This window comes from Barbus barbus (genome assembly GCF_936440315.1).
Source record: "Barbus barbus genome assembly, chromosome: 12".
NCBI lineage: Eukaryota > Metazoa > Chordata > Actinopteri > Cypriniformes > Cyprinidae > Barbus > Barbus barbus.
The window spans coordinates 29,811,715-29,829,516 of NC_136740.1; the positions used below are offsets into that span (position 1 = coordinate 29,811,715).

At 38.2% G+C, this 17,802-nt stretch overlaps 1 protein-coding gene across 4 annotated transcripts in view; it reads right to left on the reverse strand.

Moving 5' to 3' along the window:
* znf385d (zinc finger protein 385D) overlaps window positions 1-17,802 on the reverse strand; it is a 71,700-nt gene that overhangs the window by 39,545 nt on the left and 14,353 nt on the right. For 3 of the 4 annotated variants that reach the window (XM_079429677.1, XM_079429679.1, XM_079429678.1), the window contains exon 2: window positions 15,884-16,026. The exons of the other annotated variant lie outside the window; for it this stretch is intronic. In XM_079429677.1, the coding sequence (XP_079285803.1) occupies window positions 15,884-16,026 (143 nt within the window). The remainder of the gene's footprint in view (window positions 1-15,883; window positions 16,027-17,802) is intronic. 4 annotated transcript variants of the gene reach the window in all.

The window sequence follows — 17,802 nt, forward strand, 5'->3', positions numbered from 1 at the left end:
TGCCAGAGATCCGCTAAAAACAAAAAGTGTAAATGCAGTACTCGACTTGTCAAAATGTCCAAAATGCCATAATATAAAAGCGGACAGGATCTGGCTGTGGTGAAAAGTACAGCTCATTAGGATAAAGAGCACAGTCTCTTGAACTGAGAAAAGCACTCGCTGACAGATGGGTACAGAGAGCCGAGGCTGATGGGTAAATGGCCATCGCAGCAGAAGCTCCTATTGAGGTGCTTGAGCACAACCTCTGCCTACACACACGCAGACACAAAGACCTTCCTGAATAGAGCCCGTATCACACACCTGCTGCTCCACCAAACCCTTTCATTTCGCATCAAACGGGCAGCTCACCTCTCCGCTGGTGGCTGCGGCTGCATGACTGAGATATACACACCCTGACCAGAGCCTGGGAAGATGCTTTACAAATGGAGATTCCCAAGTTGCAAACGTGTCATTTAAAACGGCCATTAGCAAATCATTTGGTGGTGGTTAGGGAGAGACCCCCCCACATGATTGTAAAGCGCTTTGGGTGTACAGCAATACACAATAAAGCGCTATATAAATGCATCATTCATTCATTCATTCATTTGAATTGAACATCCAATGGGAAAATATGTGAATTACCATTCAAACTGTTTCTTTTTAAAAAGAAATTAATACTTTTATTGAGCTAGGATGCATTCAATTGATCAAAAGTAACAGTAAAGACATTTAAAATGTTATAAAAATTTATATTTAAAATAAATGCAGTTCTTTTGAACATTCTATTCATCAAAGTACGAAAAAATTGAAAAAAGTCAGTTTCCACAAAAATCCAAAAAATTCCACCAAAAATCATAAGGATATTAAGTAAAGATCATGTTCCATTAATATAATTTGTAAATTTCCTACTGTAAATATATCAAAAAAAAATTTTTTATTAGTAATATGCTTCGCTAAGAACTTTTCGATTTTCTCAATCATTTAGATTTTTTTGCACCATCAGATTTCGCAGCCAAAAATTTGTCCTCTCCTAGCAAACTTATTTATAGCTTATTTATTCAGCTTTCAGATGATATATAAATCTCAATTTAAAAAAAACCTGACCCTTATGGTCACAAATATGAAGTAGCACAGCTGTTTTCAACATTGATAATAATCAGAAATGTTTCTTAAGCAGCAAATCGGCATATTAGAATGATTTCTGAAGAATCATGTGACATTGAAGACTGGAGTATGATGCTGAAAATTCATTTCAAATTCAGATTCAGTTACATTTTGCAATATATTCACATAGAAATTGTAATAATATTTTGCAATTTTATTCTACTTTTCATCAAATAATATTTTTTTATTGCAATTTTATTAACTGACTAAATCGTAAAAAATAAAAGTGATTTGTGACATAGGAAGAGCATAAAAGATAAAAGATGATGAATATAAACAAGCCTTGACTAATCATGCACAATAAGACTAGGAACATTTCTTAAGAAAGTACATTTTAGCACATGCTTGACCGATCTGATCCACACACAGACAGAACAGCTGTGAAAGTCTCTCCTAAACTCAAGGATTATATAACTGGTATGCGTCTAACTTCCCAAACAGTGTAAATGCACTTCAGTGCTCTAAAGAGGTGGACTTGCGAGTCTATTTTCATCATTTCTAGCCTGAGGTTGAGCTTTCTGAAGCTGTTTATGCTTGTTATGAGAAGCTTTTGCCCACTTCTATCTTCATCTCCATCTCGGTTCTCCTTTGTGAGTGGGGTTTGCACTGAACTTATGTACCAAAATCACAGATTCAGCAGCAGAGCCTCCTACACAGGTCTCAACACTCCAACAATAGAGCTATGTTTAGATTTACACAACATTTAGCCAACAAATGCCGTATCGCAGTTTCTCGCAGAACAACTTAAAACAAGGCTGATACTGGCGACGCTAACCAGAGCTATTTATGCATTTTATCTAAAAGCAAATTCACTGAGGCTGAGTAAATTCTAAATTATTATTATAAGCAGTAAAATCAGTTAAAATAATCAAAGCATGCTTTTCACTAAATGAGCGTGGAAGAATAATTGATCATTTCCATTTATACCCTAGCAGAAAAAAACATGCCAAAATTTATTTAAAACACATTTCATAGGTATACTTCAAATCCATTAACATATGTATTTATTGACATATTACTTAAGACTTACTGATATAAAATTATAATTAAACTTTATTTGGAGCATTTCTTAATATTATGCCTAATATATGTTTTTGTCATGGATCTGTCTGTTCTCCACAAGTCACGAAGCACGCATGCACCTGTTCTCACCTGAGTACTGATCACACGCACCTGCACATCGTTAAACCACTCATTAGCCAAGCCTTAAATACACACACCTCACAGCACTCCAGTGTCCGGTCTCGGTCATTCGAAGAGGACTACCATTGCTATCGCAATCTCTATGCCTGATACTTACCTACTTGTTTACTTACCTGCTGATTTTTTTCACGAGTGGTTTCTCCAGCGATCCCTAGTCCGTCTGCTCCCGAGTTCTGTCCAAGTCAGCCAGATTGGTGAGGTGTGTGTCCAGCTCCTGTTCCTTGTCTCCTGTCAAGAAAAAGATACCCAAGTTAACATTCCTCCAGATCTCCGAAGAATCCAAGAACTATCACTTACCTGTCCAAATCCATTTTGCCTGAGTCTGTCAATAAATACCAGTTTTACTATACGTCACGCCGTCTGTGTCCCTCTTCTGTAACAGAAGACCGGGCCAACACCATATGCACAGAATGAACTCCATGTTTGATCCTGCAACAGTCCTACTCGCCATAACCCAAGATGGTCGTCCCATTGAGTACTATGTTGAGGAGTTCCTCCAGCTCGCTAACCAAGTGCCGTGGAATGATGGGATGTTAAAGGTTGTGTTCTGGACAGGTCTTAATGACCATCTTTATCTCCAAGCACCAGCTGCTAAGTCGTGACGTATTGTCAAGTATGGTGACCCATACTCGAAATTGGTGCTCTGCGTTTAACCCATCCAAGTGCACACACACAGCAGTGAGTAGTGAACAAATGCACACACACACACACACACACACCGTGAACACACACCCGGAGCAGTGGGCAGCCATGCTCCACACCCGGAGCAGTTGGGGGTTCGGTGCCTTGCTCAAGGGCACCTCAGTCGTGGTATTGAGGGTGGAGAGAGCGCTGTACATTCACTCCCACCTACAATATGTGCTATTACTAGCAGGTTACAATTCCCCCCACCTACAATTCCTGCCGGCCGGGGACCCGAACCCGCAACCTTTCGATTACGAGTCCGACTCTCTAACCATTAGGCCACGACTTCCCCGCTACAACAACCCCTGCTCGCTTGCACAATATATTGAATATGTGCTATTACTAGCAGGTTCTCCCTTAACAGTAAGTGATATCGGCAAGGATGCTAAAGTTGTTCCAGTCCCAAAGTCAACCCCAGTGAAAGGAATCTCCATTCCGAAATCCCAGTCTGAAATGACCAATGACGGCGGTCGCCCACATTCCCTGAAGTTCCCGCGAGCCCGTAAGTGGACCTCCAACAGCGCTGACCTGGGGGCAAAAGTATTAGCTCCATGTGTAACATCTGTCCGGTCATCCCTCGTCTCCCGAACTCACAGTCGTCCGTGGCCAACGCCGAGCAGCTGCCGTCAGCGGCCAACGCAAGTGTGCCACCCATGACTCTATCAAACCCGCCGTCGATCGCGGCTAACCCAAGCCCGCAATCTGAGAATATGGCAAGCCCGCCATCAGAAAGTATGGCAAGCCCGCCAGTAGAAGCTCCTTGCAAGTGCCTTCCAGTGCCTGCTCCTCGTAAGCGTTCTCCTATGAATCTGCTGGTCCCGTCCAGCTCTCCTGTGTCTCCGCTGGTCCCGTCCAGCTCTCCTGTGTCCCCGCTGGTTCCGTCCAGCTCCACGCTTCCAGAGCGCCCCTGAGTGTCCGCGCTTCCAGAGCGCCCTCCTATGTCTCCGCTGGTCCCGTCTAGCTCCGCGCTGTCCGAGTGCCCTCAAGTGCCCGCTCCTCCAGAGAGCCCCACAGAGCCCGCTCCTCCTCAATGGCTCCCAGAGGGGAACTTCCCCAAGAAAGTTTTTTTTTTGGGGGGCCATATACCCTCTGCCTGTGTGGCCGGGCCTAGAGCCAAGGCCACGGAACCCCTTGATCCGCCTTTGCCGTCCAAGCTCCCAGATCCGCCAAGGCCGTCCAAGCTCCCAGATCCGCCATGGACTGGGAGCTTGGACTGGGAGCTTCCGGTCCCGCCATGGCCGCTGGAATCTCCTGACCCGCCCTCGAGGCTTCCCCTGTGTCCCTGCCCTGCACCGGTCTCCAAGGTGCCCACCCCCCCTCCCCGATGTGACTGTTACAGTGCGGGACGCACCTTCCGGGAGGGGGAGGTAATGTCACGGATCCGTCTGTTCTCCACCAGTCACGACGCACGCACGCACCTGTTCTCCCCTAGTACTGATCACACGCACCTGCACATCGTTAAACCACTCATTAGCCAAGCCTTAAATACACACACACCTCACAGCATTCCAGTGTCCGGTCTCGTTCATTCGAAGAGGACTACCATTGCTATCACAATCTCTATGCCTGATACTTGCCTCCTTGTCTACTTGCCTGCTGTGTTTCTTCCCGAGTGTTTTCTCTAGTGATCCCTAGTCCGTCTGCTCCCGAGTTCTGTCCAAGTCAGCCACATTGGTGAGGTGTGTGTCCAGCTCCTGTTCCTTGTCTCCTGTCAAGAAAAAGATACCCAAGTTAACGTTCCTCCCAGATCTCCGAAGAATCCAAGAACTATCACTCACCTGTTCAACTCCATTTTGCCCGAGTCTGTCAATAAATACCAGTTTTACTATACGTCACGCCGTCTGTGTCCCTCTTCTGTAAAAGTTTTAGTATCACTATTAATAAGGATTGTGTAATTTCTGGATAATATCGGTCTTTAAATGCAAGATATTTAAAGTGTACCTGGAGTATATTTGCAATAGTTCCACTTTAGCAGAATCAAATATAGTTGGACTTCCGCACAATTAAACTGCATTAAGCACAAAACAAGTTGTTCCAATTTAGCAGACTTTAAGTATACCAGTATAGTATACCAAAACGGACAATTGCAGGGTATTTTTATTAAGCATATGTAAATGTATTTGCAGTATACTTAACACAAAATGTATTTCAAATACATTTTCATATTTTTTTTTCACTAGGGTATGCATCAATATATACATTTCTATAAAAAAAGCAGTGTTTACCTACATTGTTTTTACTAAAATGTATTAATACAGGAAAAATGTGAGACTTGCAGAAATAGTTTTTCAAAACAATGCCAACAAATAGTTGAACCAATTTTGAATTGATATAAATCAAACATTCCGATTCTAATAGCGTTTTTGTTTCTGAAGTTTAAATAAGAGACATTGGTGGAAATATCTTATCGTCTTACAGCGCGAGACAAGAAAAGAACCAAAAAGGAAGAAAATGCAAAGATTAAATAATGCAATACAATCACGATGCTATATACTGCCATCAAAATAAACTTGAATATATTGTAAATACGATTATTTCTTCAAACCCATATGAAAACTGGTTCTGTCTCGCAGAATTTCATTGAAATTCATTTAAAGTGAAGAATGGTTCATGCTCACTCAAGTGTTCCTCATGGAGATGGGTTGAGAATTCCTTAACTAGATCCATGACATCAGAAATGAGTCCATTCATCTCCTGATGGTGATTCGTCCATGCTTACTGAACAAGACTGATTATGGTGTGAAAGAGAGGAAGGTGAATATGACCACATGCCACTGAACCCAACACAAGGCATCAGACACTCCAGAGGCAAAACACTATGAAACGAACTGTCCTGCTTCTTCAATTACGCCATACGTCCATATGAGTTACAGGACTGAAGGAACAGTTCAGACAAAAATGAATTTACTCACCAGCATGTCATGCATGCCACAAAAGATGTTTAGTCAAATATCTAAGCTGTTCTCTTTCACATAATGGAAGTGGATGGAAAACAAGACTTCAAAAAGTAAAAAAGCATAATAAAACAAGTCCATATGACTCATACTCTATATTTCAAGCCTTCTGAAGTCATGTGATAGCTTTGTGTGAGGAAAAGACTGACACTGAATCATTATTCAATGAAAACCGTTAAGACTCTTGCTTGACATCTGTAGTCAACATTCATTTCCACTATTTTGAAAGACATTTGAATGCATAAATAATGACAGCATTTTCATACTCAAGTTTGTAAATCGCTAAAATATGGTGGAGAATGAAATTGTTTGATTTTTGATGCACAATAGAGTGACTCCAGCTGCTTCATTCCCCCTCAAACACATACACACACGTTTGTTTTTGTGAATCGTGGGGACATTCCATAGGCGTAATGGTTTTATACTGTATAAACCGTATATTCTATTGCCCTACACCAACCTTACACCTAACCCTACCCCTTACAGGAAACTTTGTGCATTTTTACTTTCTCAAAAAAAAATTCTGTATGATTTACAGACCACACACAGACACACACACACACACACCTCATAATATATATATAACATAACCTTTCAAAAAAATATACTGATTTGCTTCTCGAGAAACATTTCTTATTATCAATGTTGAAAACAGTCATGCAGATTAATATTTTTGTGGAAACTGTGACACTTTTATAATTCTTTGAAGAATAGAAAGTTCAAAACAACTGCATTTATTTGAAATAGAATTCTTTGTAACATTATAAATGACACTTTTGATCATTCTAATGTGTCCTTGTTGTATAAAAGTATTAATTTCTTTTTTTTTTGAAAGTCACTCCATTGGCTTTTAAATCATTTTGTTATTTATTTTTATTTATTTTGTATTTAAATAACTTCTGACAGTAAATCAAAGACAGTTTGCTGTGTCTAGAGTTGCATCCGGAATAGATAAGACAAATCAGCATATCTTCCCAGTGCATTAAGTGTGTTTACCTTTCTAAGTGTGTTTGCCTTTCCATCTGAAAATATGCCAAGAAAGCTTTCTTCTTACATCTCTAACTTCACTTAACAAACACAATAAAAGCTATGCATGCATGCAAGCTATTTTTGAATCAGACTGTGAGAGTAGCCAGATTCTATGGCAAGCCGTTTTGACTTTTATTCCTTCACGTGATATGAATTTTTGATATCAACAATTCAATTTTTACTAATTAAAATGCTAATTCTTGATATCAGGAATTATATTTCTACTAGTAACAATGGCTATTTTGATATCAGCAATTACATTTCCACTAGTTAAAATGCTAATTCTTGATATCAACTATTTAATTATTGATATCAACGATTTAGTTCTTGATATCAACATTTTAATTATCACTAGTGACAATGTTCATTTCTGATATCAAGAATTAAATTGTTGATATCAGAAATTACCCTCCCAGTTGTTGATATCAGAAATACATTTTCAGGTATCAGAAATGAACATTGTCACTAGTGATAATTAAAATGTTGATATCAAGAACTAAATTGTTGATATCAATAATTAAATAGTTGATATCAAGAATTAACATTTTAACTAGTAAAAATTGACTTGTTGATATCAAGAATTCATATCCTGAGAATGAATAAAAGTCAAAACGGCTTGCCATACAGATTTTAGTTGTTTGCAGGGCTGTTTTTCTTCAGTTTAATGAATTATTTAAGATCTACATCACCTGAGGTGTTTACGTGAAGCCTGTTCATTTCATCTGAGCCACGAGTCTGATTAGTAATGGATTATCAGGCTGCATGTAAACACAGAGAGTGTGCAGAGTCAGAAACTCCATTTGACCCTGAAGGAAAGCGGGACAAGGTTGTATGTCTTGTAGACTTGCATGTAAAACAGGGATGGGACGGGAACAAGGGTGACCACATAACAGCAAAGGCAAGCATGTCTGTAGGCTAACGTTTCAAACAGCCCTTGCACTTTTAAACTCACTTCGACCTCATAAATCTCAGCAAAAAGCTTGCATTGAAGACTTAAGTGAGGTTCTCCGGAGACCTTTCATTACATGTTACAGGTGTAAAGAGGCTTGCGTGACAGCATAAACGTCTTCAGCAGAGAAACATGGTGCAATGCATACTACATAAACTTGCAAATGTGCAAACTCTCCCACAAGAGCAGTTTGTCTGGATCCAAGTCTGTTTGTCATCAGAGCTTGTGGTTCAACACACAAGCAAAATGCATCCAAATACGCTTAATGATATAAAGCTACAGTTACAGTCGTATAAGTGTCTTAAACAAGAAAACTGACAAGCACAGCTTTAATATTGTGATAAACATTGAGAATGTACAACTTGTTCTGACTGCCTTCTCTATTAGTTTAATTGAAGAAACATTGGAAACCGATTGCACATATACATTTTTTAAGTGTCTATAGCCTAAAATTAAACATTAAATCCAGCTTGAGATTTATAGTATTCAGGATGTTTGCAGTACATGTTTATTAAATTGATAAAATAAAATATTTAGACAAATTAATACACATTCTAGAGTATATTAACCAAAACTGACACATTAAATTAACTTGATATTTATTAATTAATATACTCAGGAAGAGTTCGCATTCTTTAATTTTAGCTGATTATTCACTTAAAGGAAAAGTTTATTCAAAAATGAAAATTTGCTGAAAATGTACTCACCCTCAGTCCAGCAATGATGTAGATGAGTTTGTTTATTTATGGGAAAGATTTGGAGAAATTTAGCATTAAATTACTTGCTCATCAATGTATCCTCTGCAGTGAATGGGTGCCGTTAGAATGAGAGTCCAAACAGCTGATAAAAACATCACAATAATCCACACCACTCCAGTCCATCAGTTAACATCTTGAGAAGTGAAAAGCTGCATGTTTGTAAGAAACAAATCCATCATTAATATGTTTTAACTTTAAACCGTCACTTCTGGCCAAAGTGTGAGTCCATAATTCATACTAACGCATCCTCCAGTCCATTTTTTGAACTGCTTAATCACTGCATATTTCTTTATTTGCATATTAGTTTTTCACTGGAGGAAGCAATATTATGGATTATAGACTCGCATTTTAGCTGAAAAAAAAACAAAAACAGTTTGAAGCTATAAAAAAAAAAAAAAAAAAAAAACGCCTTAATGATTGATTTGTTTCTTACAAACATGCATCTTTTCACTTCTCAAGATGTCAGTTGATAGACTGGAGTGGTGTGGATTACTTGTGGATTATTGTGATGTATTTATCAGCTGTTTGGCTCTCATTCTGACGGCACCCATTCACTGTAGAGGATCCATTGGTGAGTAAGTGATGGAATGCTGCATTTCTCCGAATCTTTTCCCATAAAGAAACAAACTCATCTACATCTTGCATGGCTTGAGGGTGAGTAAATTTTCAGCAAATTTCAACTATGCCTTTAACTGAAACTGTTGATGATGCAACAGTTTTCCAATGTTGATGTCGCAAGCATACTGTGGTTTGAACCCAAAAACGTGATGTGAAAAGGAAAATGGGAGCAGCTGGAGGAGGCTGAAATCGAAGCAAACAGGAAAACTGTCAAAGTCATACGCACCTGAAATGTAAAGCATGGTGGTGTTAGATTGAATTTCAGAGAGCAATTACCCTCCCAGCATGTGCGACCCACTTCAGGTCAGCAGCTGCTCATTTCTAACATGAAACGCATCAACGTGAAATGTACGCTGCACGCCGTCAAACCTGATCTATCGTGACATCACAGACTTATGACACTGAACGATTCTGCTGGGTGTCACAAAGAGGGCCATAGCAGTTTCATTCATGCATTGAGGTCAGTGAAAACAACAATACAGAGGATTCAGACCCAGAGGAATGCTTCATGTGTGCGGAAAACAGCTCACAGAATATGTCAGGGTTTGAAAGACGTTTCAATTTAGCCAACTAAACCCCTCCGGGCTCTGATACATCTCCACTCTGCCAGCAATTCTGCATCTGCAAAAGCACAAATTGTTTTAATCAAAATGCAGTATATTATGCTCAGCTGCGCAGACGAACTGGCAGGAAAATATCAGCGTAAAAAGCCAAGGGTATTATCAGTGCATTCCACCAGGGAGAGGCTATTGGCAGGGAACAAAGCATCACCGTGAGAGCGGGAACACGGTGGGAATGAGAAACCGGCACAGCTGCGTGTGTCTGTTTACATCGCTCCACCTCGCTCAGACACACACATACTCACACTCACCTTATCCCTTCAGCTGATTCGTTAGCCAAATGCAGGAATTCCCCATTTTTATTGACAGCTGAAGTTTGAGATAAAATGTTTTCTTAAAGTACACCCTGAGATTTTCAGTATTTAAATAATTCAATAAACAGCACATTTGTATGTAATATAAAATAATAATAAAACTAAAAGTATTAAATTAAAATTGCAAATATATATATAATTGTTTGTCTTTTTTATTACTTAAAAATAAAAAAGTTTAAAATGATATTAAAAATCATATATTACAATAATATATTAGCATACAAATATATAAGAATATATTTTATTTTAAATATAAAATAATAAAAGTACAAATAGTACAATTAAATTAAAAAAATGATAAATGTGTGTGTTTGTGTGTGCGTGTGTGTTGCCAAACATCAGCCTCGAAACCTTAATGGATCTGCACAGAGGAGTGGGACAAAATCCCTCCTGAGATGTGTGCAAACCTGGTGGCCAACTACAAGAAACGTCTGACCTCTGTGATTGCCAACAAGGGTTTTGCCACTAAGTCCTAAGTCATGTTTTGCAAAGGGGTCAAATACTTATTTCACTCATTAAAATGCAAATCAATTTATAACTTTTTTGAAATGTGTTTTTCTAGATTTTTTTGTTGCTATTCTGTCTCTCACTGTTAAAATAAACCCACCATTAAAATTATAGACTGATCATTTCTTTGTCAGTGGGCAAACGTACAAAATCAGCAGGGGATCAAATAATATTTTTCCCCACTGTGTATATATATATATATATATATATATATATATATCTTTTTTATTTTATATTATTATTTTAAGAAAAATAAACCATTTAAATTTGATCTAAATATATCCATGAACATTTTGCATTTCCAAATGCACATGATAAACAACTTGTAGAGAGATTCAATAATCTTACCGAGCCATTTTGTGATTTTTCTATTTTGGTGCATGCAACTATATTATCACCCATAAACATCACGATTTTCTGTCAAGCTGCTTTGAAACAATGTGTACCGTACAAGTGGTTTACAAATTAATTTTGATTAATTATTAGCTTTTCATCAACTCACAAACCCCGGCCTAACGCAACAGAGAAGATCAGGCGCTGTCCGGCTGTTTGGTCATCCGGTAAACAGGCCGAGCGGACGGCTCTGAGGCCCATGTGTCACTCCCAGCACTCCACTCCAGAGCAATTTTCCACTGAGAAATCAATAGCGTAGTGCAGAGCTCTCTACAGGGGAAATAGAGTTTGTATTGTTTCTCGCAGACAAATGCAGGCCTCAGGAAAGATAAATGGTATTATCGTGGGCCTTAACAGAAAACTGTTCAGCCTCATTCATTTGCTCTCTTATTTTCAGACACTCCCCGAGTGCGTCGTTCTTCACTGAGAACCTTTGAACAAAGCATTATGGAGGAAACTGGACTGGATTCGTCTCCGCATTGTTCTGAAATGCATAATATTGGTCTGATATTATTTTCTGCCCTCATGTGTCCTCTGCTTTAAAAGCGCTGCTTGACTTTTCCTCGCTGGATCTGCATCAGATACACTTAATCCACCCAGATTCCACGTCCACCTGAGACTCGTGCTTTCCAAAAACTCTTGTCTGATGTTTCATAACTTTCATATCAGACCTAGTAGCCCTGTTTTATATCGCAGTACAACCCGGAGAGTCTAACCAGGTGCAATGCCACAAGTCTGCTGGGTCAAGAATGTTTCTGTGCGCAGTGAAAGTGAAATACTGTGGAAAACATCGAAATCAGGTCTATGTCCAGATTAGCATACTACTACTGCAGAACACACAAGAGTATCCCACAATGCACTGCACTCGACTTTAACATCTATTTTCAAATTTAAATTATTAACTCACAAACATTAATATTGCTTCAATATTATTACATATATAAATAAAAATAAGTATAAATACCCTAAAAATATTAATGTTAATAATATTAATATAAACAAAAATAATCATTTTAAATTATTACTGTTAATAAATTTGTAATTATTAAAATCTTAATAATTTTTAAAATATAAAAGTTACATTGTTTAAGTATTTAATAATATTATTTTTAAGTATTTACTTTTTTTTTTTACTTTTTCAAGTATTAATATTATTTGGACTAACAAGTATTTAGACATTTTGAGAATTATTAATTATCAAATCATTACAATTATATAAACATATTTTTAAATATCTATATAATATTTTTAAATGTATACCAGACAGTATACTATTCCGTTCCAGTCATCCTCAGTGACTGACAAAATGATCCGTCACGCTTCGCTTGTTGTGTTCACAGCTAGTCAGAGCAAAAACTCTGGAAGAAAACAAGGTTTATAGACCTATTTTGTGTGCATTTGCCATTTGTAACTATGCATCATATCAATTTGGCAAAGTCACTTTAATGTTAAATTAGTTCTGCTCTCATATAACCAAATTTATACGGCTTCATGCGTACATTACAAGCTTCTTTATATGCATTATTTGGAAAAAACTGTGCACATCATTCCAGCCTTGTAAAATTGCTGTTAACATATATTAGGGTTGGAAAATCCCTGCCGTCATATTCTATAAGATTCCTTTGTGTTTACAATTCTGAACCAGTGAATGTTTAACATGCCTCTGAGAGCCAGCTATAGATCTGACCTCACTGTTTCCTGAGAATGAACACACACACACACACACACTGCAAAATCCTCTCGCTCCAGCTGAAAAAGCTCAAGTCGATCATGACACACACAACTCTGTGAGGTGAGTGAACACCAGTGTTTCTTACAGGAAAGTACATGACTAACATATTATGACGTCCAACATACTTTCTTTTATTCAGCATGGCTTTGTTGATGTGTTACAAAGCCACATGAGTTCAGACAGAAGCAACAACATAATAATACAAGCAGATTTTGTAATAAAGAGTGTGATTGACAGAAAATGTGTTGCAAATGCAATATTTTGTGTATACAACACAGTTTGCATTGCAGTAAGTAGTATGCTAGCAGTATGCTACAGGTTTGAAACAACTTAAGGGTGAGTAACTTCTGACAAGATTTCCATTTTTTACTAAAATATCCTATAATGTGGGAAAAGCCAGATTTATAGATTTTTGTTTGCATTCCATAACACAATAGAAAGTTGTAATGAATATTTACTGTCAATATATTATTTTGAGGTGTCCAGTTTAATTTGTCCAATGCAATCTACACTGCATTTTGATGCAGATTTTCTGCTCTCAAGAACAGCAAAAACAAATCCACTGTTGCATCTGTGCCACGTGTAAAATTACACCGAGCAAAAAAAACTAAAGAATGGGACATAAACGCATTTACAACCTTGATCAAGCCAACTCTGGGATTCAATGTGAGAGTGAGCTTCGCCAACATAGCATAAGAGCAAGAGAGAGCGAGAGATTACTGTGAGTTAATCTAGTATCAGATTACCGGCTCCAGAGGACGGCCAATGCACAACTCATTATTGAAGGAAAAGTCTGTTAAATACAGATTAGGGATCCAGAGCAAATGTCAGCCTTGGCGACCATCGCTGCCTCTCTCTGAACCGCTATCAAAAAGTGTGTGTGTATGACTAAACTCTTCTGTGATGCACGACTGTGCCTCTCCGCTCCACATGCATGCATCTGTTACCAGCATGTTTGAAAAATCCCACACTCCAGTTTCCAAACGCAGGTCCAGCCAGTTCAGTCATCCCTCCAGCCAAATTCCCTCCCAGCAATATGCCGTCTTAGGACAACACGGCCTGTCTGTTGTGCTTTTTCACTTTAGCACATGCACGAATATTCAAAGGTTCCCATCTGTTGGTGGTGCAATGGGTGAGCACTGATGAATGCTTTAGTGCCACACAAGCATCTTGCAAAAATGTATTTCTCATGCTGACAAACACCCAAAACAACGCAGCAAAAAGTGATTGCTCAGAGGTTGCTCTTTTAAAGCTCAAGAGAATAAATGGATATTGCAGGTATGGTTGACTTAAGAATCAGCTTTGTCTTAGATATTTTTTCCTTAAAATAATTTTAAGAGAAATAAGAGACACAAATGGGACTTTTCATAACAGACTTTGATAACATTTTTGAGACCTCTTCCTGAATTCTAGAGAAGATGTGAGATTTCTGGGGTCTTTTTCTAAGGAAATATCGGAGAAGCAATTTTTTTCTCTAAGATTTTTCCTTCAGAGCTCAGAAGACATGATGGAGTTCTCAGCATAGTTCATTTAAGAATCAAATTCGTCTCAGATGTTGCTTCTAAAAATTCCATATGAGAAGTAAAAAGATACAAATGAGTCATACAGTAAGAGTGCAGAGATTTACAACTGGCAAAATACATCATTTCATGAGTTCACTGCCCATCCAGTCCTGATCGTTAATGGTAAACGAACTTGGCTTGCTGTCCTTAATGGAGGCTCGAACGTGAGGCTCAGCTTGCATGCGAGTTCAACCCCCCCCATTAAAGTGCTACCTAAAGGGAGAAAAACAGAAATAGAGGAGGAGATGGGGAGGTGGAGGGATGCCGGAAGAATTTATGCTGAGACGGTGCAATGAGAGCTGCTTATAAAGGCTCCTAATGATAACTGACAGAACTGAATGATTAAAATCTACGTTTGGAACTTCATTTAGTGTTTGGAGAATTTGATGTGCCATGTCTGAGTTCATATTGAGATCTGGATTTTGATAGCATGGTATCTTTGCAAATCTCAGTATACTCTGAGACATTGTTGAGATCTTTTCTGGAATTCTAGTGGAGATTACTGAGGTTTTTTTTTTGTTTTTTTTTCATCAAAGTAGACGCGTCTGAGAAACAGAAGGCTTCTCTCATTTTTTTCCTCCATTTATTCTCATTTGTGGCTATGAGAAATAATTAAAGAGATATCTTTCTTTTGACACCTTTTTCTTATGACCAAGGACACAGAGCAAGGTTGGAGAGCAGATTAGCATCACGTTGAAAATGTATTTCTCATTTGTAGCTCAGAAGTAATGGAGTTCTCAGTTATGGTTTGTTTAATATAATCAACTTGGACTGAGACTTTTCTTCTAAAATTCCATATGAGAAGTAAAAAGTACAGAGCTATAAAACAAATGCAAAAAGCAGCTCAGATCCTTTTGAGAATTCAACGAGAAGTATTTGAGATCATATTGAGATCTTTTTATTGCTACCCCTATGATATCTTTGATATCATAGAGATCACTTCTGAAACTCATACCTAAGCAAAGGCCTCTGATATGTTCTCCATGTAACCTCACTGGTATCTATGAGAAACTAACAAGACATTCAATAGATGTCCTTTGTTATTTTTCCTAAATAACAAAGACAAGTAATTTTTCTTCTTCTTTTAGCACCAGTTGTTATTATTCATAAGCCAGATCTACATCTATCATTTCCTGCATCCAGCTGACTATGCAGTAGATGTTTATGTGATCTTCACAAGTTCACAACCCAAGCCTAAGACAACAGCTGGCATTATATTTCCAGAATGCACTGCAAAGCACTCCACAACCAACAGTCCCAGAACACCAGCGCTCATATGACAATTATCAGAAGCGACACTCTCTTCAAAACACGGCGGACGGCGTGTCTGACCACCAGCGCGAGAATAGAGTGAACCTCATTAGCACCTCCAGACGGCGTGTGTGTGTGTGTGTGTGTGTGTGTGTGTGTGACTCACGCTGCTGAAGCTGGGAATGAAGCTGAGCGTGGAGCCACCATCCAGAGGGAAGGGAAGGAAGTGCTTCATGCCCAGAGAGGGTGGCACAGTGGGCAGAGGAGCTCGAACCAGCGTTGGCACCAGTCCGCTATGACATGCGTTACCTAAGGAGGAGGAAGAGAGAGACAGAGAAGTCATGAGATGATACACGACCTCAAGCACATGTGCAACCACTGGAGACTAAAAGATTAATTATTAAGTGTGTTTTTCTTTAGCCGTTTATTTTAGAAGCGCTGACGTGTCTCATATCTGCATGCCAAATTATCCTTCCTCATCATCACACAGCCTGTTTTATTTAGTTATGAGCTTTATGGGAAGCCAAACGCTCCAAATGAACCGTGCAATGCTAGGCGCTTAACCCTTTGAACAAGTAAACTGTCGTGCGAGTAAATTGGCTGATCTGGTGGAAAGCCAGATGCGCATTCCAGGTGTTATTTTTCCATATTAAAACAATATTTGTTTTTGTAATCTTTTGTAATCATCTCGCTCTGCCTCTAAAACAACTTCCCTTTTTGGATGACATCATCAATGCCTCTTACTTTTTTCAAACCAAAACAAAAACGTTTTTGCTAACTGAAATATCAAAACTGGTAAAAACAGAAACTGAACTAAAATACGTCACATGACTCCAACATTGACTCAAATAAAATGAAAAGGGACACCAATTATACAGCTTTCATTTTTGAAATACTCAAAACGTAGGCTATATATTACAAAACTTATAAAACCAAAGCACTCAATAAATTCTTGAAAATTCACACATAATGGGCCTCATTTACGAAACCGGAAATTGGGTGTATGGTCGTTTCTACGCAAAACTTAGAATTTATCAATATGGACGCGAGCGGTGGCTACGATCAAATCTCACATCAGGTCTGAGCTTGTGTACGCAAGATTTTGAGTTATAATGACAGCATTTTGTTCATTTAGATTATTTTCCTAAACCGACAAACAAAGCTTTTTTTTTTCTTTCAGGGCTTTAACTTTATATGCGCAGCGCAAATAGCAGCATAAACAACAGACCATGAGGAATCACACATCGTCGTATCACGCACCTTCTGTGAATTGAGAAAAACTTAAATTATAAAAGGAATAAAATAAAATATATTCCTCTTAAATAACAGATTAACAAGAGAAAGAAAAAAAAAACAGTGCGAGAAGTATAGGCCACTTTCATTTTGTGACACTCTTGTGCATTTTATTTTATTAGTTTTCTTTATATCTTTATTTTTAAAAATTGAACTGATCGGTGATCAGGCAGGTGCCTCACACGAACACACAACATTTCAGTGTTACTAACTTGACATTTCAGCCATTAATCCAACTAAAATGCAGTCAACCAAACGTAAAAGTTACACTGAACAATTTACAAGGTCCACTGTAAAATCAGCGTGCAGCGCCAAAACAAACATTTACTGCGCATGTGAAGGGTGATGTTTTACGTGGATATTGGAACACAAGTGAAGTACAAAGCCTTGTTTACATCATAGATAATAGTTTAGCAACCAGATGTTACATGGCAAAAATGGAAACATTTGGATGTCGAATTTATAGCTACTAATTTTTTTCATTCTTTTTCTGTAATACCGTTAAATTTAAAGGGTTTGTTGTGGATTAAGGAGAACTAAATAATCTATATAGTGTTTATAAATGTTTTGTTATATTTACTGGTATTTAATATACATATAAATGAATGCCATTGTTTGCTATTATAAGGTTAACGGGTGTTTTTGGAGTAAGATCGATTTCTCCTTCATGAGATTACTTTTTCTTTTTGGCTGGGTTACGTTTCTCCGTGTCGTAAACTCTAGGGGTGAGGTTTTTAAACCGGGGTGTTTTTAGCATTAAACATGAAAATCCCAACATATTGTGCTGAGAAA